Source organism: Cygnus olor, chromosome 2 (genome assembly GCF_009769625.2).
Source record: "Cygnus olor isolate bCygOlo1 chromosome 2, bCygOlo1.pri.v2, whole genome shotgun sequence".
NCBI lineage: Eukaryota > Metazoa > Chordata > Aves > Anseriformes > Anatidae > Cygnus > Cygnus olor.
The window spans coordinates 65,976,325-65,997,206 of NC_049170.1; the positions used below are offsets into that span (position 1 = coordinate 65,976,325).

General features: G+C 43.3%; 3 protein-coding genes across 8 annotated transcripts in view; 1 reads left to right on the forward strand and 2 right to left on the reverse strand.

The window, feature by feature from the left end:
• EIF1B (eukaryotic translation initiation factor 1B) overlaps positions 1 to 1,159 on the reverse strand; it is a 42,066-nt gene extending 40,907 nt beyond the window's left edge. Inside the window, exon 1 of one of the 2 annotated variants that reach the window (XM_040546881.1) lies at positions 815 to 1,112. In XM_040546881.1, coding sequence (XP_040402815.1) covers positions 815 to 845 — 31 coding nt within the window. In that variant the 5' untranslated portion in view covers positions 846 to 1,112. Of the gene's footprint in view, positions 1 to 814 lie in introns of both variants that reach the window. The other variant, XM_040546882.1, reaches the window with a different exon arrangement.
• Positions 980 to 14,429, forward strand: LOC121064795 (prolactin-releasing peptide-like). The gene is made up of 3 exons (XM_040546883.1): positions 980 to 1,045; positions 12,018 to 12,186; positions 13,838 to 14,429. Exons 2-3 carry the CDS (start codon positions 12,039 to 12,041, stop codon positions 14,014 to 14,016), a joined length of 327 nt encoding a protein of 108 aa, XP_040402817.1. The 5' UTR covers positions 980 to 1,045; positions 12,018 to 12,038; the 3' UTR covers positions 14,017 to 14,429.
• Positions 14,430 to 14,543: 114 nt separating this feature from the next.
• The window catches only part of LOC121064776 (myosin VIIA and Rab interacting protein), a 232,239-nt gene continuing 225,900 nt past the window's right edge, over positions 14,544 to 20,882 (reverse strand). For 2 of the 5 annotated variants that reach the window (XM_040546839.1, XM_040546840.1), the window contains exons 14-17: positions 20,658 to 20,762; positions 20,503 to 20,562; positions 19,499 to 19,621; positions 14,544 to 18,845 (exon numbers count right to left, since the gene is read on the reverse strand). In XM_040546839.1, the coding sequence (XP_040402773.1) occupies positions 18,813 to 18,845; positions 19,499 to 19,621; positions 20,503 to 20,562; positions 20,658 to 20,762 (321 nt within the window). In that variant the 3' untranslated portion in view covers positions 14,544 to 18,812. Of the gene's footprint in view, positions 18,846 to 19,498; positions 19,622 to 20,501; positions 20,563 to 20,657; positions 20,763 to 20,882 lie in introns of all 5 variants that reach the window. The other 3 variants (XM_040546841.1, XM_040546842.1, XM_040546843.1) reach the window with 3 other exon arrangements.

Consider the following 20,882-nt stretch of genomic DNA (forward strand, 5'->3'; position numbering starts at 1 on the left):
TATTGAAGAGCCTCATATACAAGAAACACAGGTTCAACATTTGTGCAAGCTACGACTTCCCGAACTTCCATCCAAAATACAAATCCAAGAATACCAATTAAGTTTTGCCATCCACTTAAAACAAACATACCAAAAGAATAAAACTTCAGTAGAAAAAGGAACGGAATTAATATTTCAAATAAAAGGTGTAAGAAAAAGGGAGCCTTGACACAAAGGTGGCTTGACAGAGTTTAGGATTAGGTTGGAGATGAGCCAACACTGTAGGTGTTAACACTAGATAACTTAAGAGAAATCCTGTGAGCTAAACTCCCAGATGATGATTTACATAACCTCCTAATATGTCTCCTATGTGCACAAGGCCAGAGTTAAAACTAACACCAAAAGCTTGACAACATTATCTTACAGTGTCTTTTTTGCTTGCTTCTGTTGCCTACAGATAAGAAAGTTGGAGAACCACATCCCACTAAGGTAAACTTCCATGCTAATACAAGAGAAATAACCTACCATCCATACAGCTCGATCTATACAAACAGTATCATAGGTAGGGCATATATCAGGTTTTGGGGCATTAGCAAGGAAAAGGCAGTCTTGCAGCAAAGCAAGGCGCTTTTTTAATTGGAGCAGAGGTATTAAGCAGAAAATTCCCTTCCCTGACACCATACCCGGCCTCCCTCTGCCCACCTAGACTTTAAGACCTTGGGGGCTGCAGCCACCAGCGAGCCCGGCTCGGGGTGCTCCCACACACCCAGGCAAGCGACGGGCCGGCGACACACAAGACGGGGGGCAGGAGCGGGGCGGCAGCGGCTCCCCTTACCGAAGGACTGGAGGTTCTGGATAGAGGACATGCGATTCTGCGGCGGGAGGCTGGCGCGGCGGGGAAAAGGCCGCGGCTGGCTCCGCTCCGCTCACGGCTCCGGCCCCGCAGCGCCGCCGGAGGTGGGGAGTGGGGCGGGGAGGGATAACGAAAGGAAAGGGAGGGGTAACGAATCTGCGAGGGAGGCGGAGGGAGGAAAGACTAAACGCGAGAGCTAGGAGGAGAGGAGCGGTGAGAGCCGCCTGCCCGCGGCACGCCGCCCCACAGCACCACCACCGGGTAGCAGCCGCCGCATCTCCCCCTAAGATAGCGGTTCGCCCCCCCGCTCTGGGTACTTGATGGCCACCCCCGCCCCCGCGCTGCGCCGTGGGAAAGAGAGTCCCCCCGCCCCCCGCGGCTGGAGAGCACGCAGCGCCGCGGAGGGCCGAAGGACTACAGTGCCCAGAGTGCACCGCGACGAAGTGGCTGAGGGAGCAGGTGGCGGCTGAGGAGCAGCCCCAGTGTTGGGGGTGTGCTTGTGTTCACAGATCAGTGTGTTCCCGAGGAGGCCACGGGCACCTGGAAATAACTGGTCTGGACGCCCACTTCCCCACAGTATAAGCCCCTGGTTACGGAAGCCTCTCGTTATTGAGGCTGACTAACTTTTGGGGTGCCCCCGTGGGGTTCCCTTTGTCTGGGTGCCTCTGGTTTGGGTGCTGCTGTTACTTGGGTCTCCCTCTGTGTTTCCAAGCTGGGCTGACCTTCTAAGCTGTCCTAGAATTGGGGTGTTTTTTCTTTCACCTTAACACTTCCCATTCAGACAATTTGGGAATAAAACCTCTTCTTCAGGCATACCTTCCTGGACAAAAAGATGTTCAACGTCAGGGTGTGTTGGGGGAGACGGTCAGCACCACACAAACCACCAGTGTCTCCTCACGTGCTCCTTCCCTTGTTGGGGCTGCAGTGGTAAACGCTTGCATTTAAACCTCTGCCTTGAAAAGATGTGCTTGCATTACAAAGCTTGCCAGTCCTCAGGAGGTGATTAATGGCATTGCAGATGTACAATAACCTAGTTGCATTGGCATGCCTGCCAGGACCAATATTTCTCCCTCCCTTCCTTCCTTCTTTCCTTCCTTCCTTTCCTCCCTCCCTCCCTGCATTTTGCAGGGAGGATTTCCTCTTTCCCCTGGGGGAAGCAGGGTGATTTGTCATGGAACAAACCCTCTACCTACCATGTGCTGCCATCACTGAAGCCTTTCACTGCAATATGGCTTGCAGAGAAAGGTTGTCTAAGTCTTACCCAGGTGGCTGCAAAGGGCATTATGGGGACAGCAATGGGAGGATGGGGAGATGCAAATTACAAGGCTTGCGGTGCCTGCTTCAGTCACAGAGGCATGCTACAAATTTGAACAGCATCTGTGGATTGAGGATGCCAAACTAGTCACAGAGAGACCTTCTGGGCGGATTGACCAAGCTCAAGACACCCAAACTTAGGGACATGTCCCGAGGAGGTCTACAGCACCTCCCTCAGAGAACTTACATTACTACTAATATGGGTAATTTTTGGCTCTGATGCGGTTTTGCCAACACTTAAGACTCTATGCAAAATGTTGTTATATCTTTTGCTTGCCCATCATCATCTGATGAAACTTTTTTTCCCAGCAGCAAAGCAGGCCTCCTGTCACCCCTTTTTTCTCCCAGCTCATAGTTTCTTTACCTTGTCTGGACCACTACCACTGTCTCTGTAAGGCATCATGATGAAATAGATCAGCAAACTGATTGGGGTTGTAAAAACAAACTCAAAGTTTAAAACCTCAACTCCACTTCACTTGCATAATACTGCAACAGTTCTGCTGGGACAACCAAAGAGGACAGAGGCTGGGACAGGCTGTGGATGAGAGGACAGTGGATCTTCAGACACAAAACGAAAGCCTAAGTGTGCAGGCTTAGGCGAGTTCTTTGCTCACTGCAGAAGTCCTTGTGCTTACTTTGAACCTTTATACATTTTAAATAGTTTTGTACTTGTAGTTCTTAGTAGGGTTAACCCAGGCCCATGGGCTCATGGTGCCTCTGTGAGATTTATTGTACAGTTTACAAATGAGAGATTTGGTGTCTGGGAAACAAAAAAGCTGCTTTATAAGTTGAGAAGATGTGACTTCATTGTCCTGACAAAATCAGAACAACCAGTTCTTAAGTGCAAACCTTGACAGCTGCAGAGGGAACAGAAACAAATCCTAATTGCACATCTTGGCATGCAGTGGGTGACAATTAAAACAAAGGCTATGTCAGGCATGCTTATTGTTCCCTTGGCAGCCAGCCTTAGCATCCATGTGCTTTGGTGTGCGGTCTCTGCAAGGTTGTGCCAATGCAAAGAGCTCTCTCTCTCTCAGCTGCCCTCCTCAGAGGGAGCCGCAGGTCTCCATGTCATATCCGTCACTTAGGTCTGACACAAACATTGTCTTTGCCACCATCTTGCACCAGGTTTTGGTCACTGTGGGTAGAGACAGGTGGCATCCTGCTGGAGATGTGCTTCTTGTCCTACTTTTGCCCCCTTGGCAGCTGTCCTGAGGTCCCTTGCCTTCACTGAGTCCTCTCCATGGCCTTGAGCAGCCACTGCTGTGGCTGTGAAGATCTTGGTAGTGAAGGCTTCCAGCTGCACCTGGCTGCGGAAAGGTGGGCCAAGCAGGCATGGCCTAGCGGCAGCAAATAAATTAGGTAGGAGCAGTTAAAATAGGTGTAATACCTGTGTGGAAACCAGAGGTGTTGTTGCTTAGGGTTAAATTTCAGATTGCAGCTAATTGTTCTAGAGACAAGACTGGAGTTAATCCCATTCCCTAATATCTATTTGATATCAGTGCTTAAGCAATGGTCTGGGACCAATATTCTTGCTATTCCATGACTAATATAGAACTCAGCAACTATTCTGCAGGAAAAGAAGAACATCTTTTCTAATTATCCTGATCGTGGCTTCAAGCTATTTAAGTGTAATGGTTGCAAGACCTGGTTATGAATAGCAATTAGAGCTTTCCTTTGACAGTATCTCAGTTCATCTGTCAAATGGTATGTGAATCATTGAAGGTTATTTATGACTGGATCAGCTGCAAGGATGAAATCCAGGGACTCACTGGCATGCAGATGAAAAATATGACACAATGGAGCCATCAAGTATACTTTTGCACACAACGCCATGGTAATTCAAAACCCCACTTTTACTGAGTACCCCCAGAAGTACTTCAGCTGCCCTTCAGGAGTAACAAGTAAGCCAGACAGTTGGGAGAAATATTGTTCTTCCAGAGAATTGTTGTGTTGGAAATTTGAGCCAGAAATACCACAAGAGCTATGTGTCAGGAAAGAAGAAGTCACCCACGTGGTAAGGGCTAAAGCCTTGCTTTAAGTACGATTCTGAATGATATCTGTCATGGCATGTGTACACATAAGGATGCCCTTACCTTAAGCTCCCTTCAATCATCTCTGTAATAAGTGGAATGAACAACACTGGGGTTTTTGTTTGTTTGTTTGTGTATATATGTACATATATATATATATATATATACACACTTTCATGTGCAGCACCCTAATATTGAATTTTTTATTCCTTAGGAGCCTTTACAAAGCCAAAAGGTCTGTTAATTTAACTGGGGATTGGTCATGTACGCAGATCCCCTGGACATGGTCCTGTGTTCTGCCTTACCAGGCCATAGCAGACCCTGTGCTGACTGTCCTTTGCTACAGCCTGGAAACCCAGACAATTATTGCTTGAAGTATGCAGTGTTCAAACATCAGTTTAAGTTGCCTGACAAAGCAATTGTGCATGGAATGTGCAAATAGCAAATAGCAGCACTAATCCTGTCTTCTATCAATGCAACTACTTTATACACAAATTCAGCTCTACTCCAGTACCAGAGGTATGCCTGTTCTGGCCTAATGTTGATAATCTGAAAATAATGACCAAGTGCTGGAATACAGTGCTGGATGCTTCAAGACAGGCCAAATTACTTCCATCCTTGATTTCTTTTCTTGAACTGTACTCTTCCTTGCTCCTGCTACATGGGTCTACCTACTATACCCAGCTGCATTTGACAGCCATGCTAAGTGCTATGCTGAAGGCTGTGTAATGCCTCTAGCAGGGAGGAAGAATAGCAAAAGTTTCAGAAGAAATCTTCCCTCTATCTACACTGTCAGCAATGTGGTTTTGAAAGTGGCTGTAACCATGCCAAGTCTGGCTTGTATTTTTCCATCTGGGCTCTAAATCTGATGCAAAGCCTCCACAGTGTGCTAAGGAAGGGCTTAGGGAGCTTGATCGATGCCCTGATCTGTAGCCCATGCCTGAGCTGCCCAGCTGCTAACAGTTGTTCCAGTAAGCCTGTGATAACTGGGAGAACTGTGCAAAGCTGGCACTGTGGTGGTGGTAAACACTTGGATATCCAGTCCAACTTGTTAGAGAGCTGGCTTATACGCAGTTCGGTTTAGCTTCAGGTACACGTTTAGATTTTGAGATACACATGCTTTTGTTTGAAACTAGTGGAGGTTCATTTGTTGCTCCGTGATGAGCAAGAGGCTAATTTCTGTCTTAACCACTAGATGGTCCTGTTTCTCAAAGAAAAAAATTACTCAAAAATAAAGCCAGTCTTGGCTTTTCTCTAAACCTGAATAATGTTAGTAGAGAAGAGCTTCAGTGTAAATCCAGACATAATTGATGGTCACACATTGTTGCTTGACTTGACATGGTTTTCAGAATAGATTGAATACAACTTTCCATGAATCCTCCAAACTCAATTAGTGCAATTGGGCCTCTTCTCAATCACTGATAAAATATTTCCTGGTTAGTCAGGTAAGAATTTCCAGCTCCAGACAGCACAAATCTCAAATCTCTCCCTCTCATTCAAAGATAAGCAAAATCAGAATGGCCATATTTTATTCCTTCATTTCAAACATGTAAGTCATTTTCTACCTCAGTATGAAGGCTGGGCAGTTTCATGGCTTATGTGGAAGTTCAACACAGTGGTATTTTCGAACTATTCTCATGCTGGCATGTGAAACAATGAGAGTGGTGGGCTGGAAAATAAAAAGTTTTTGTTTCTCTATCCAACTGCATTAAATGCCTTTGCTTTGGTGGTTTTCACATTTAGTTTGTGTGCATGTGCCCAACTTCTCAGTAAACACAGAAGAAAGAAGGAGGTAGTAACACCTCTGCCCCTTCACTGCATGCCAAGCTGTCCTCTAGATGATCTTCCCAGTTCATGCTTTCATCACCTCCTTTCCCTTGATCATTCTTTCCCAGTTCCTCCTAATTATGAATGTCTTTTGCATTTCTGTGCTGTCTTGCTTTCCTGAGCCAAAGCATAAGTCTTGCTATGAACAGCATATCTAAATAAAATAAGATCACAACTTCCTGAAAAGATTCTGAGAAGTCAGGATGATTTATGTGAAGCCTCTCAGTGCTATAGATAGCACTAAGATAGTTTGGTTGTGGCCTGCTGGAAAGAGATGAAAACTTATAGTCAATGAAGGTGGAGTAAAATAGTACTTTGGTAAGAGAAATGCCTGATGAGGCTCATTTAAATAGACTGTCTCATAGCTGACTAGTCTTCATTGCCCAGAACATTTTACAGTAACCTTTCATGAAGGCAGAATGACCAAAAGCAAAAATGAAAAAATAAGTGCTTGAAACTGGCAAGTGGTGCATCCAGAACAGAGGCATGGATTTGATCCTTGTGAAATCCGTGGCACGTGATGTGGATACTGAGAATTAACATGCGTTCAAGAGGCAACTCTGAAAGATAAAGTAATCACAGAATCACAGAATCGTCTAGGTTGGACCATTAAGGGCTACCTGCTACAAAAACATATTAGGCTTGGGAAGTCTCTGAATCACAAATCTCTGGGGCTTGGGAGGGTGTTCTTGCGAGGAACATCAAAATATACTGCCTTGTTTGCAGAGTCTTCCCTAGATGTTCTCTGTGAGCCACCATCAAAAGCCAGATACTGCAGCAGATGAACCTTGGGCCTGAGTGAAAGCAGCTGAGCATATTAGAGCATTTTAAATGCTGGCTCTCCTTATAATGCTTTTTCTTTTTACAGCATATTATTTTTCAGGCATCATTTACTAATAAGCATATCATGTTTAGATGAAGATATTGCACGATTTTATTTTACATGGTCATGTAGGCATCAATCAGTAAAAATTATTTGTGCTATTGAAAGTCTCACATCACAATGGTAGCAAGACTAGAAAGAGTAAAAGGGATGAGTTTGCCTTTTACTTCTGGTTTAAGATGATACGATCACTTAGCAAAACAAGAACAGATGCTACACATCCTGAAGAGAAAAAACTCTCACTCCAGCAATTGCCCACTAGAGATCAAGAAAGGATACCTACATTTTCTGGTCCAAATAAACATGTAGAGTCATAAGGGAAAAGAGCTACGATGCAAAACAATGAAGGGTTTTACTTACGAAGATAACCCCTCCACGCATGCACACAAAATTAGCACAATGGAGGCACAGCTATGGACTGGTTCTTGGATACAGATTGATTTTTTAAGTAGCGAGTGTTTGCAAGGTTCAAAGGGAACATGCTAAAAGGAGATTGCTGAAGAAAGAATGTATATTGATTGTGTTGGCTGTAGAAAGACCTCTTGTGCTGTCATGGACTTGAAGTGCTCTTCATATGTTGCTATTGTGATCCTAAGTAGTCTGAGTAAACTCTTGAAAACTTGGATAAGGGAGACACTTCTTTTAGCTGTTACTAAGCAGAATTTGGAGAAACGAAGAGTATTTCTTAGGCTTCCTTACTGTGTGTGTTCATACACATGGCTGTAGAGAATACTACACATAAGGGAGGAATTTATTTTAACTCCCATATTAGTGATCACCCCCTCCCCTGGATGGTGGTGGTGGGGTCACCTTGATGCCTTGATACTGAGTAAGATCAGGGCAAAACAGAATTTCAGTCACACTTCCTTGTGCAAGTACCTCGCAAATTACACTCTCCCCTCCCCCCAGATAAATAAAAAATAAAAAATCACTCATTTCTTTTGGGAGGTGGTTGCAGTGAAAAAGTGTCATTTATGCTTTGAGGTTTCCTCAGCTGGAGGTGTCTTTGTAGGAAAACTAAATGACAGTTCCGCTATTGAACTCCCACTTTGTTCTGTTGACATTGCAGTACCTCCTACTTGGTCTCAGCTTATGGACTGAGTCATGTCTCAGGGCCAAGTCTTTTAAACACAGGTTTACAAACTGTTTCTTTTGTGTTCATTCTCACTAGGAGCTGAGCACGATCCTGAATCTGCAACAGAGCCCGCGGTCTCCAGAGAGCCCCATGGTCCTCCATATTTCAGCCTCTCCACAGAGTTGCAACGGAGGAGTGAAATACCTGCCAGGGTGAATGGTGCTCCTCTACAAAACCTCACAGTAAATACAGTCACAGCTGTTAAAGCTGTGGGATCTGTAACAGCGAGAACTGTGCTGACACATTAGTCAAGAGAGAGAGGTAAAAATAGCCATGTGGAAGAGATGGCTACTGTAGAAATGCAGTATTGCTTGAGATCTTAGCCTCGTGCTGATGAAACTTTTCTCTGCCACAACTCTCATAAGCATGTGCTCAGACACAAAGCTGAGCCTGATGGGATTTGATCCGTTGCTTGGGTGGATCAGTCACTTGGGTGCTTTGTTGCTGAAGAGCCTCACGTGTGCACAGGGGTGAGCTGGCCCCAGCTGCAGGTCAGGATGAGAGCTGTGGACTCACGCGAAAAGGGGAGGTGGGACAGCAGCCAGAGGAGCATGGGCAGGGAGCCAGGCTCTGCCCTGTACTGAGCGTGGCAGCCAGCACTGCCCCGGCCTGCCTGTGGGCCCCTGCCCTCCACTCTCATCTTGGTGTGCTGGGGGGCCTCAGCGAGGTGTCCTTCCAGGCCCCCGCCTCCCCATAGCGCCGCCCTCAGCTCTTGCTCCCTGCCCTGATCAATAGCTTTCTAAGGGAGCCTCACTTCTCTTCCCCTCCCCTTGTGAATTTAAATTTTGCTCACTAGCACTGCTGACGTCCTCCTGGCCCACCTCTTGACTCCCCCCACCTTCAAGCCCACTTCTCTGCACTATAAAAGCCATAAGCCCCCAGCAGCCACTCTGCTTTTCCTCAGAACAGCGGCTACCTGAGGAACTGCCTTGGTGGAAACAGGTGAGTGACAGCTAGCTGCTTTGGCACTTGTCCTGGCTCTTTCCTGCTGGATTTCCTTGTTTTAATTTTTATTTTTGGCTTTTGCTTCTCTACATTAATGTACATAGCTGTGCTCCGTGCTCAGTCCCATGCACTTTTTCCCAGTTTTGGCAGTGAAGGAGGCAGTGCCGAGGAAACCTGTGGGCAGTTTCATGCCTCTGCAGGGAGAGCACAGGCTGGAGCCTGCAGCACAGTGGTGATGTGAGCCTGATCCCAGGCCTGGAGTCACCCTAGGTTTGAGCTCCTTTGGAGGTTTCCAACACTGCTTTCAAACCTGAAAGCCACTTGGATTTGCACAGGAAAAGGGTAACACAGTTGCTGGTCTTGAGTAAGATGCTATTTTAGGGTTTAGAGAGTTAATAGTACCTTGTCTTCTGAAGATATCCACTGTAGGTTTAGACCAGATGGACCTGTAGCAGAACTCAAGTTCAGTGTGCTTTGAGCCCTTGTGCCCAGAGGGAGGGCCGGGCTGCCTCCCACTGCTTGTGTGGGGCATATCCACAGCAAATTGTGATGTTGACAGGGCCAGAGGTGCTGGGGATACTTGCTATACTCCAAGGCTGCTGGAAAGCAACATTTCTTTGATATCCTCAGCTGGGAATAGCATGGTCAGAGCTGACAAACAGGACCTAGGTGCAATGACTTCCTTAATGGCTTAGCTGGAAATAAAAACGAGTTGCTTCACTGTAACTTTGCCGGTTACTTAAACAAGCTGTAACTTTCTCTGATGTCGATTGAAGTTACGGGACTGCTGTCACAGATATTGCTCAGCCAAAGTTTAAAGGCTCTTTCTGCACAGGCACCAAGCAGAACCAGCAAACTGACTGAGCTGGCAGTGGTGCTAACTTCATGCTGCACTCCACGAACAAAATTGTTCCTGAACCTTTTAATTGTGTCAAGTTTTGTTGAAACTGGTAAATTTTTTAAACCTTTTTGGTGATTATTTAATGGTTGGAAAGGGAGAGCAGGCAAAAAGACTACACAAGGTCTTAGTTTTCCAATTTTCTCTTTGGAAGAAGGCTGGTGGGCTGTGGGCTCAGGCAGGTCTGTATCTGAGGAGATCACAGATCATCTCCCAGCCCTGTTGCTTCTCAGGGCCAATGCAAAGGCCTGTGAGCAGGTAACCAGAGTTTTGTACTTCTCCTTCATGCCTAGTGACAGGGTGGAGCTGGAGTTGGAGATGCTCAGCATCTTTTGGGGTCAAGTTTCTGGCAGCATCTGTGCCTACGTTTCTCCCCATACAAGCAGGGGTAGGACAATTAGGAGAAGGAAAAATAGGGAGGATCAGAGGTACTGAGTCCCCTGACTATGGCATGGCATGTTACTTAGTGAAGAGCAGTGAGCACCATGTGCTTCACTGAAACCCCAGCCAGGTCAAGGAGCTGAACAAAAAGTTTGATAAACAACAGCACTCTAGGAAGTGGCCTGAATGGCTGATTTAGGCACAGGACCCCCTGATGGAGACTGAGACACAGCATTGCTTAGGAAATTTTTGTCTTTTATTACCAATGAGCTCAACATCAGGTCTTTCATTCGATCACTCAGTTCCCAGAAAAGCTAGACACAAAACCATACAGCAAGTAATCTGGAAATCCTGTCTACAGCCATCTAAGCACACAGGAGAAATTCCTCAAAACATCTTCATTTTGTCTCACTGAGTTTAAAGCATTGCTAAACATGGAGCAACAAGAGATGTACACCAGCTGAAACTGAAGCCAGAATGCATCCCATGTGGTTTTACATGCTAAGATCATTTAGTTCTGATTGCCTTGAGATATTACATTACAAAAATAATTTACAGTTCAGTTAAAATTACTGGTTAAAATCATTTTCCACCTAGCTGCCTGCTAAGTAACTGCTAGTGTGGGGAAGGAAAAAAAAAAACAACCAAACAAACAAACAAAAAAACACCGTCACTGATTACTAGGGCTTAAAGAGCTTTTAGACTGCATTTTAATGAAAGATAGAGACAGATTTTTCATGTGCTCTTTTGTTGCTCTTGCAGTGTTCTTGGGAGCATCTTCCATCAAAAGATTCTCGTTCCTGCTCTGCCCACACTGAAAGTGAGCTAAAATTTTAGCATTACAGTGGTCAGGCAACAACGGGGGAAAAATCCCACCCTTACACAGGGCGCAGCCTCTGTGTGGGCATAGCCAAAAGTACTTCCTGTAACTCTTTGCCTGTATATCTACTCTTAAGCTAATACTTAAGCAAACAGGGCTTCTACTGACTTCTGTATGCAGAGGTTCCAGACCATCAAATATGGCAAGATTTTGCACATTACAAGGTAGACTCCTAGTATTACAGCTGGGAGAACTGCTGCAATGTAGCTTGCCCAAAATGTCACATAGATAGGATGTGGTGATAACCAGAGCCTGGGATTCTTTACCTCCTGGATGCTGTTTGCTTGACTAGGCACAGTCCTTCTCTCTTGGGGATTTCTCATCTGGTTGCATCTGGATGCATTGACAGGATTGGGACATCTAACAGTGGAAACCATAACTGGAAATCATACTTTTGCATGCTGTCTGTAAAAGGATGAGCTGACAGGGGAGAAACATTCCCTTTCAGTAAATCTTTCTAATGCACTTAGTTTTAAAGAGATTGTGTAAATTGCAAATGTTAAATATATTTCACAAGTGTGGAAAGGATGATAGAGATAATGGCTAAAACACACTCTGATGGCCAATGCCCATGACCATACAGAGGGGCACACAGAAAGTCAGCAAACAGCAACCTCAGGGCCAGGATTCAAGTGTCATGTAAAGCTGTGCCATAGGTTTTTATGGATGATGGGGGAAAAGCTCAAGTTGAAAACTTACCTCAATAGATGTTTCACTGTACAGCCTTTGCCTTTAAACAGAAATACCCAGGACATTCTCAGTGTCTGGGTTTCAGAGGACTTAGTCATGAAATGGCTGTGATAGGAACACACTGTTACAGTTGACACCTTCCTTCACCTTTAGGGCTTTAACTCATACGTGTTCCCTATGCCCATTTTTCTCCTCACAGCCTTCCTACCACCACTCCACCATGTGGCATCTGATCTCATGGACACCACGCGCCCAGTGGTCACCAAAGCACTTAAAGTTGGTCACTGTCTACATGCTGGTGCTCTTGGTATCTCTCAGCTTTGCTTCAGGACAGAGCAGGCCATTTAAACATCAGATAGACAACAGAAGTAAGTATGAGTCTCACCTGACGTAATGTGGTGGACCCCTATATGATGACCTCGTGGCCTCTGGTGCATCAAGGGATCAGGGTCACACTGTCAGGCAAAGATCAGCAGCAAATCCACGTGGGTGTTTCCATGATAAAATGGATGGATAAAGCGTGGTGTGGAATCCTGTTCTTCAATTTACATTAACTTAATCTCCACCTCATGACCCTTAATTTGCCAAGGAAAATACTGTAATTTTTTATAAATACCAGAGGAGACACCAATTTACAAAAGACTGACAAAGAAAATGCAAGGCAGTACACATTGACTATTTAAGCATCTAATTTTCAGCTATGTTCTGTAGATCTGTGGCAGTTCATGGCTACTTCTAAGGAGTAACAAAGCAGCATGTGCCAGTAGCTTAAATTTGCTTTACAGGGATCTTCATGTCTGTCTGGAATTACAAGTTGTCTGAAAGTCAAAATACAAGTGGTTGAAGCATACTCATTCAGATATACTGTGAAGAACAGAGCTTGCCCAGATGAAGGGTAATTCTGAATGTCCTAAGGAAATGCTAACACACAATACAACATATTTTTGAGAGAATCTGGATCATGATATCTCACTTTCCCTCTAAGGAGCAATGGGTGATGATTGAACGTGGAGTGGGAGAGAGTTGGGTGTGGGGAGTAAGGCACGTGGGTTCTCAGTGGCACATCTTTCCTCTTTCAAAGACAATTAGAGATGTGGGGAGCCTTGGTTTAGGTACTTGAGTGAAAAATATGAAATGGCTTAGGTTTTGGTGAGCAGCGGGATGTTAAACACTGTGCTGAAACACTTACAGGGTGTATGGAGAAATTTACAGCCGAAGTGGGTTTTTTGTTTTGTTTTGTTTTCTCTGTTCAAGCGGGGATACACACAGGGGAAAATCCTGCTGCCTTGCCTGAGACTTTAGTGCGACTTGGATACTGTATGATGCACTTAAATTGAGATCTATTTCCTATTCCTGACATCCCACCGGCTTTGGAATGATTTGGCTTTCTTTGGGGAAGCTTCACCTTTGCATATTTTCCCTGCCACTATATCTTAGTCTTCTAATACAACTATACCCTCTCCACACCTGCTGTAGAACTACACCAGGCTATAAAATAAGCCAATTATGAGTATATTTCATATGCATTAAAAGGAAAAAAAAATCATCCATGAAAACAATTGAAGGAGAATTAGGTTTGTATGTGTACCTCTAGCACAGGAACCCTCCCTGCAATCCAATGGATTTGTTAGCCTTTAGAGATGGTACGCAGAGCAGAAATGAACACTGCAAAGTAGGACCTTCAGGATTTTGGGCACCTCAGAGGGGACAGTTTAAAAGGGGCAGACCAGGGAACTGCTGTGGTCTTCCTGGATGTAGGCTGCTTTGTAACCTCTTCCAGAATTGCAGGTTATGCAGACCAGACAGATGAAAATTAATTTTGCATCTGAATGCTCTTTCTTTAGGTTTGACATATGGCAAGCGACCCTCACAGGCACCAGAAAGTTGTGTCTGGCTGCAGCCTTTCCCCTTGGCTTTTCTCCTGGGCTACTAATAAACTGTTTAACGCCCTTGAGGTGTTCAGGAAGTGCTGCCTTTACATACAGTAGTAGATGCTTCACCCAGTGCTTTGAATTCCAGGTCCCGAGATCGACCCTTTTTGGTACGTGGGACGTGGCGTTCGCCCCATCGGTCGGTTTGGGAAGAGGCAGATGAGAAGCAGCCGTGGCAGCTTGAGGCCCGTGAACAGGCACCTGGATTTCATCTTGAATGCCTTGTGGGAACAAAAAGTGTTGGATGCAGAGGACAGTGACTGGTGACGTCTGTGTCCTGAGGTGGTGACCTAACTTCTGCTCTCTGAATTGCCCCTCCCCTCCACATCAGACCTCTAGTTCTGCTTTTGTCTAGCAATCCCATGCTTCTCCTCTCTCTGCTTCTTATGCAAATTCCTTCAAAAAGAAACACATTTGGGGTGCAGGTAAAAGACAATGCATTGACACTAGCACCAAGTGCAAGCATAGGTTTTAAAAGGGCTTCTTCCCTCCTACATCCTCACCAGTCCCTTTCCTGAGCTATAATGATGCCATGCACTGTAGCGTTAGGTTTAACCAAAAAACGAACAGCTTCTGTGCTGGGATTTAAACTCTGCAGTCTTAAGTGTATCATGAAACCTTTCTGTCACATTTCACAGTCAATTGCTATTCGTATGTAAAAATAAAAAGCAATAGTTGGAAGAAAGAAAAAAGACTCTCACTAATTTTCAATGTACCTGCATTAATGGCATGAAATGCTGGTGCTCTGTGTGTAGATGTTATAGAGATTGTTAACATCCACTTCCGGGAATGCAGCCCTAAGCAACCCATTGGCCTTTTATGATTCTTCCTATGCTTCTGGAGAGATACATTAATGAACAAAAAGGAGCTTCTGTCAAAGATAAGTATTTTCGCCCTGCTGAAGGTCAGAAAATGAGGAAAAAATTGGCTAATTAAACTCTTCAGTGTCGTTTTGTGCTTACCGCGTGTAATCGCGTACCATTATCATGGTGTATTATCGTGTACCAAAATGGTTAAGGGCCTAAACTATCTGATACCCTTTAAAACAATGTTACTGTTTTTAAGTATACTATCTGATCAAGCTGAAGCCACTCTTTGAGGATCACAAGCAATGTACAAACTACCACATTAGTCCACATCAATAAGCCTTGGGTTGTGGTTTAACAGTCATATTTGCCACAGTAATTAACTTTGTTATACTCATTTTATAAGAAGTGTTATTTGCAATATGTTTAATCTCGATTGATTACTACTACCAGCAAGAATATTCAAATGCAGTTTAATCTATGGCGTATATCCAAAAAAGATAGCTTACAATTTAGCTAATGAATGATGGTTAAATCCAGGCCATGAATCATAATGCAAATTGCAAATTAGAATGAACTTGCATTTCTAGTTGTGCTTTGCTACAACTACTACTAAAATTTGCTAGTGGTTGAATTAATTATAACAGATAATTCAATCCTTTTTTTCTGTTTGTGAGTGGTCTGTCAACAAGGAGTGGATTTTTATATACTAAGGTAGTTATTGCTATTTATAATACAACATATCTGCTTACCCAAAGTGTTACTTACTTAAAAAACATTAGTTTAAATGAACACCCTCATGGTGTAGAAACTAAGCTGATAAAAAAATATATATTGATTATCATTTGTCTTATGAGGCTCTGAAAATACCAGACTAAGATTATTGGCAGGGCTGTTGCTCAGTTTATCCTTTGGTAGCAATCCCAGTGAGAGTTACAGAAATTCTGTTTGCTTGAGATCGTATTTCACTGCACAGGCATGACGGTTTGGAGAAGACACCATCAAATATTCTTAGCAGGATCCCTCTTGCCCCAACCCAGCCAAAAACAACCTGAACTAAGTGTGTTAATGCTTATTCCTCCTCTCAACTGAACAAGGTGACTCTGGAGTAGCCCATCTCCTGTGTTTAACAGAGAATGGGTGGTTTGTGATGTGGCAGTACCTGAAGAGCTGCGTGCAGCAGCATGGTCAGCATGTTTCCTGACTGGAAGGGCACATAAATCCACACCACAGAGGAGAATGCCTGTGTTTTCTTTATGAATTAAGTCCTTGAAAAAGGCATTATTTTCATAAATTGCTTTTCCTCTTTTATAATTTTCTTGACAATAATTCTTGGTGAGTATGCTGATAACAACAACAAGGCAAGCTTAATATTTACTCAGACTTAATCAAATAGATCATATAGTCTTCATTTTACCTGTTAAAATATTTTCATTTATAAAAATTAATCTAAATATAAATATTAACACTAAAGATTGAAATCACTTGATGACAAAAAAATACTTTGTGTGCTATAACATATGTTTTTATGATTTTTTTAAACAGTAAATTATAACTTTGCACATATTTGGCACAATAAACATTTGTAAAAATTCAAATGCCTTATAGCAGGTAGGATTTTTTTTCTTTTTTCTTTTTGCAATGCCTACACAGTACACATTTTTCTGTCAAAGAAGACTGAATATTTTAACATTGTAACATGATAATAGTTGCTTTTCATGCCTCTTAAGGAAAACAACCTATTCCAAAATTTGTTGGCTTATTTAAATCACACTAACAGAACAAAAGCCAAAGAGTTATTCTATTAAAATTAGTAATTTCTGCATTGATATTACATACACAACATTAGTTATTATTATTAGACGAATATGTAGACCAACCACATTATTGACATTTCATAACACGCATACCTGCATAAACCAGAACCTGGGAATGTATTGTATACATACATGAGAACAGTCAAGGGAGGAGGAGGAGACTGAATAAAAGAAAATTCCTAAGCATCCTACTCTGTTTAATCTCCTTTACTGGACTGCATATATAAATAAAATCTATCTTTTATATATATATTTATATATTAAACAGAGCGGGCCAAATTCTACCCTCACATCTGTGCAAACCAGTTCCAGAGAACTAGTATTGTGTGAGAGTAAGAGAAGGCATAATTTCACCCAGAATAAACATATTGAGTCAGACCTTCGGCAGATGGAAATTCATCAAAGAGATAGAGTGACACTTGTGTCTTCTAGGTGAGAAGATGGCTGTATATATTCTGACAGTTCCTTACCTACAGCTGGACATCAGCACGCTGACAAACTTGGCTTCAAATATAGGTTTGTAACTGGAACTGTTTTCCCAACCATCCCATCCGGCCATCCTTTATCAACCCCACCTGACCCCCAAACCCCAATGTAGTCAGGAGATTTGCCAAGTTTTGCTCATACTTGCCCAAGCAAAAGCATGTCATGGCCCAGTGTCCCAGGGGACCATGTTCGTGCCAGCTGGCAGGTAACGTGTGGGTGCTCTGCTAGCTGGGAACCTGGGGAAAGAAGCAGCTCTCCTCCTCTCCTGGTACCCGCTGCTCTTGAGAAAGCTCATTGCCAGCTCTGAAAATCAGGTTACTGTCTTCTGAGTGGACTGAAAATTTGGAACAAACTGAGACCAGTCTGATTTTTTTTTCAGTGTTTTCTGTCTTGAGCTTTCTGTATGCTTTAACAGCAATTTAAAAAAAAAAAAAAAGCCTTGAAGTCAGCCAGGTGCAACCTCAGAGCCCCCTAGCTAGTACCAGCAAAAGATAGAGACATCTCACTGAAGAGAGGTGTTCTCTGGCCCAAGATTCCTTAGTGCTGACAGGGAACTTACCAGCTCATGCCCTCCTTCATAGCATGATTTCACATCAGTGCAGAATGCATTTGGGTACTTGCACTGAATTTGATGTAGAATATCACAATCACCTCCTCTAACTACCTCCTTTGTATTCCCCAGAGGAAAATGTACCACAAATTGGCAAGGCCCTCCCCCAAAAGGGCCAGAGGAACACTCTGTAAATGGCATCTTCACTCCTGGGCATTTGATCAAGGGCCTTCCAGGGTTTGGTTCCCCTTTTAAGGGTTTCAGGAAATGAAAGAAGAAATTTCACTGTCCACAATCTGATTCAGAGTGGTCCAATGGTAGTGGGGTGCATATGGCACCAGTGACAGGCCCCAACTACTCCACGATGGCTACAGACTAGTAAAGGAAAAGACTTCTGGGCTACATTGGTCCCCTCCTCAGAAAAGGAAGCGGCCAAAGGGAATCTCTTATAGTTTGCAGCCACCTTGCAGCCATCAGCCAGTCAGCAGAGATCTCATCCACAATGCTTTTACTTTCTTTTTCCAATCTTAAAGATTTGGTCAGAATTTATTCTCAACTACAGCATGGTTAGACACCATCAAGGGGACAATGATACCAAGAAGAATGAGACAGACAAAGGTGTTGGTTTCACAACAGTGTTCAGATGCATCCAGATGCTGGGATTGTAACTCAACAGACATCTGGTCCACATCTGCTGCTTACCACCAATTCATGGCTCAGCATGACATCCACATTCCCCCCTGCCACCAACTGCAAAATACCTAGCTCTGGAGCTAGAACATTAACTCTGCCAAATGTATTTTCAGGGAACAGAGAAGTCTCTGCATATCGCATCTCCTCCTACCAACCTTGTCAAAACTTCCACTGGCTCCTGGAGAGCAGAGCTAGGTACACAGGTTCTCCACTCCCACCAAGTAGCTGAAAAGCAGCATACACTGCACAGAGTTGTTCTTATTGCTTGACAAGACAGATGCCTACATGAACATTAAGAGGCCAGAAAATGTGGATCACAGGTCTGCTTTGTTCATTCTTTTTGAATGAAATATTGGCCTGTAATTATGATTGACTGAGTGTACAAAAACATACTGTAGTTTAAAGACAACATACTTTAGTACAATCAATGGGGAGAAAAAGTGCATCTTAAAACGTGGAGCCTTGCTTTTGAAACTCATCATCCTTTCTAGAGTGTTGTGAGAACTTTAAGGCAGAGTTTCCTTTAGCAGACCACAATGCTGAAGACTTGGACAGCTTTCTCAGTGAGGTATCCAAACGAAGCCCTATAACTGAGGCATTGTGGGTTCTTGAGGGTCCATTTTCAGCTGGACATACACAATGGCTGTTAAGTAAAGGCACTCTAGTGTACAGCCTTAGGCAGTGTGTTATTGGCAGTAGAGAAGTATAAGTTTAGTACATCACAGCAGATCCTATAGCAGGTTCCTAGAACAGAGAGGGACAGGAAAGAAAGAAACATGAGTGAAACACAAAACAAGGTTGCTGAAGGGAACCAGATCCTTCCCTTTCTCACCTCCCTACCTGTTTTACACATATCTAGTGGTAGACCACTTAGTCATCTTTTCTTCTTATGCATCTACAGCTGCTATAGAAGAAAATGATTGACAGCTGTACAGTGAAACCTACATGTTCAAATCCTGCTGGGTCAATGTGCAGCCTGTCTACTCCTTAAATTTCACTTATGCTAGCTTTGAACTTTTCTCAAAAATCACTAAGATTCGAGGTGACCCTCACCTGCAGAATTATGCTGTGAAATTGGTACTGGGAGGGTCTGAACTGCAGGTCCACTAATTTATTTCTTAATTTTAAATAAGGGTAGCACATTCCTGTAGACCTAGCAGCTGTGATACATTCCTACAGGCTAACATTCTGGAGCACACAGCTGCTACATGCCGCTATAGTCAGACAGCTTCCAGGACACTGGACACATTTGTTCAGTTACCTCAGCAGTCTCTATTCTTTTTCCTCCACCTATTAAGAGAAATTTTGTGAAGATGCTGAAACATATACACTGATACCTCTACATTTCTACTTATTGCTTTTAATAGCATTTTTGAAAACACTTATTATGATTTTACCATTAAGTCCTTGGCAGTGCTTTTCCTCTCTTTAGTTCTTTGCGTTAGAGATCCTTGAAGCATGAAGTTTCTATTAAACGTTCTGACAGTGGTAATTGGAGAACCATCTATTTTTTCACCTGCGAAAAATACAAAAAAGATTTGTCACCTAACAGATTGAAGCGAATGAAATAATGCTCTTGAAGAGTCACAGCTTCTAGAGAGAAAAAACTTCCCCTCAGACACATAAGACAAGCTCAATTTAAGTTACATGAAAAACAGCAGGCTGTGCACCTCGAAGTTTACTGAAGTTTGAGGTCGTGTCAATCATTAGAATTACACAAGAGTAAAACAAGGTGAAGCAGGCCCCAGAATTGTCAGAGATAATGCACTGCAGGTTTAAAAAGAAAAAAAAAAAAAAAGAAAAAAAAGAAAAGAAAAGAAAAGAAAAGAAAAGAAAAGAAAAGAAAAGAAAAGAAAAGAAAAGAAAAGAAAAGAAAAGAAAAGAAAAGAAAAGAAAAGAAAACCGTATTTAAAAAAACAAACAAACAAACAAACAACTCACAGCCATACCCTAACATACCAGCAACATTACTGACCCAGATAACATGGACTGAATTCAGTAGGCTTAGTCTTCAAGAAAGCAGCTGTGGGCTGTGGAGAGTGGCAAGTGGCTATTCATAGTTAGCACTGTGACTGCTTGGCCCTTGCAGCCTAAACCTGGCCACACCTCAGCAGTGGCCTGACTTTTACAGGACAAGCATCTAGCAGTCCTCATTTGCTTTTCCCAACCTTCTGTTCTGTTTCTGTTAATTTGCCACTGTCATATTTTCCACTGAAATAGGAAGTGGTGATGTTTTACGTGCCAAATGTATGTTTTGTTTTTGCAAGTGCGATGGGAAATGAGGAAGGTAGACACATCTGTTCATTTTATAACTTCATCTTTCCCCTACTCTTCTGAACTGTACATTGCATTGAAACTTATAAAGAGGGACTATAAATTTATCATATGTAACAAGTGCACCTTTTACTGGTGGAGCCGGAAGTTTCCTCCTCTGCTGTCTTGATGTGTCTATTGTATGCATCTGTAAACAACACATATGCATTACTCAACTCCATTACAGAAAAAGAGGCAAGATTTCCCCAATGTATTTTTGAATACTACATAATGTTCTGGCACCTGGTTTGTTTGCTTTTGATCCCGTTTCCTTGTCAGGCGAACACATGGAGCCACATTCAAGCCTGCAACAGTGAGAGCTGATATTCTGCTCTCAATATCTGAAATCTTCAAAGAAAATAAGAGACAGAGAAAGACAGATGGGGAGGGGGAAAAAGAAGTTTTAAAATTACTACGGATGCCACTACTAAAACATATCCCTCCCCCCAGTCAAATCTTCTTTAATCA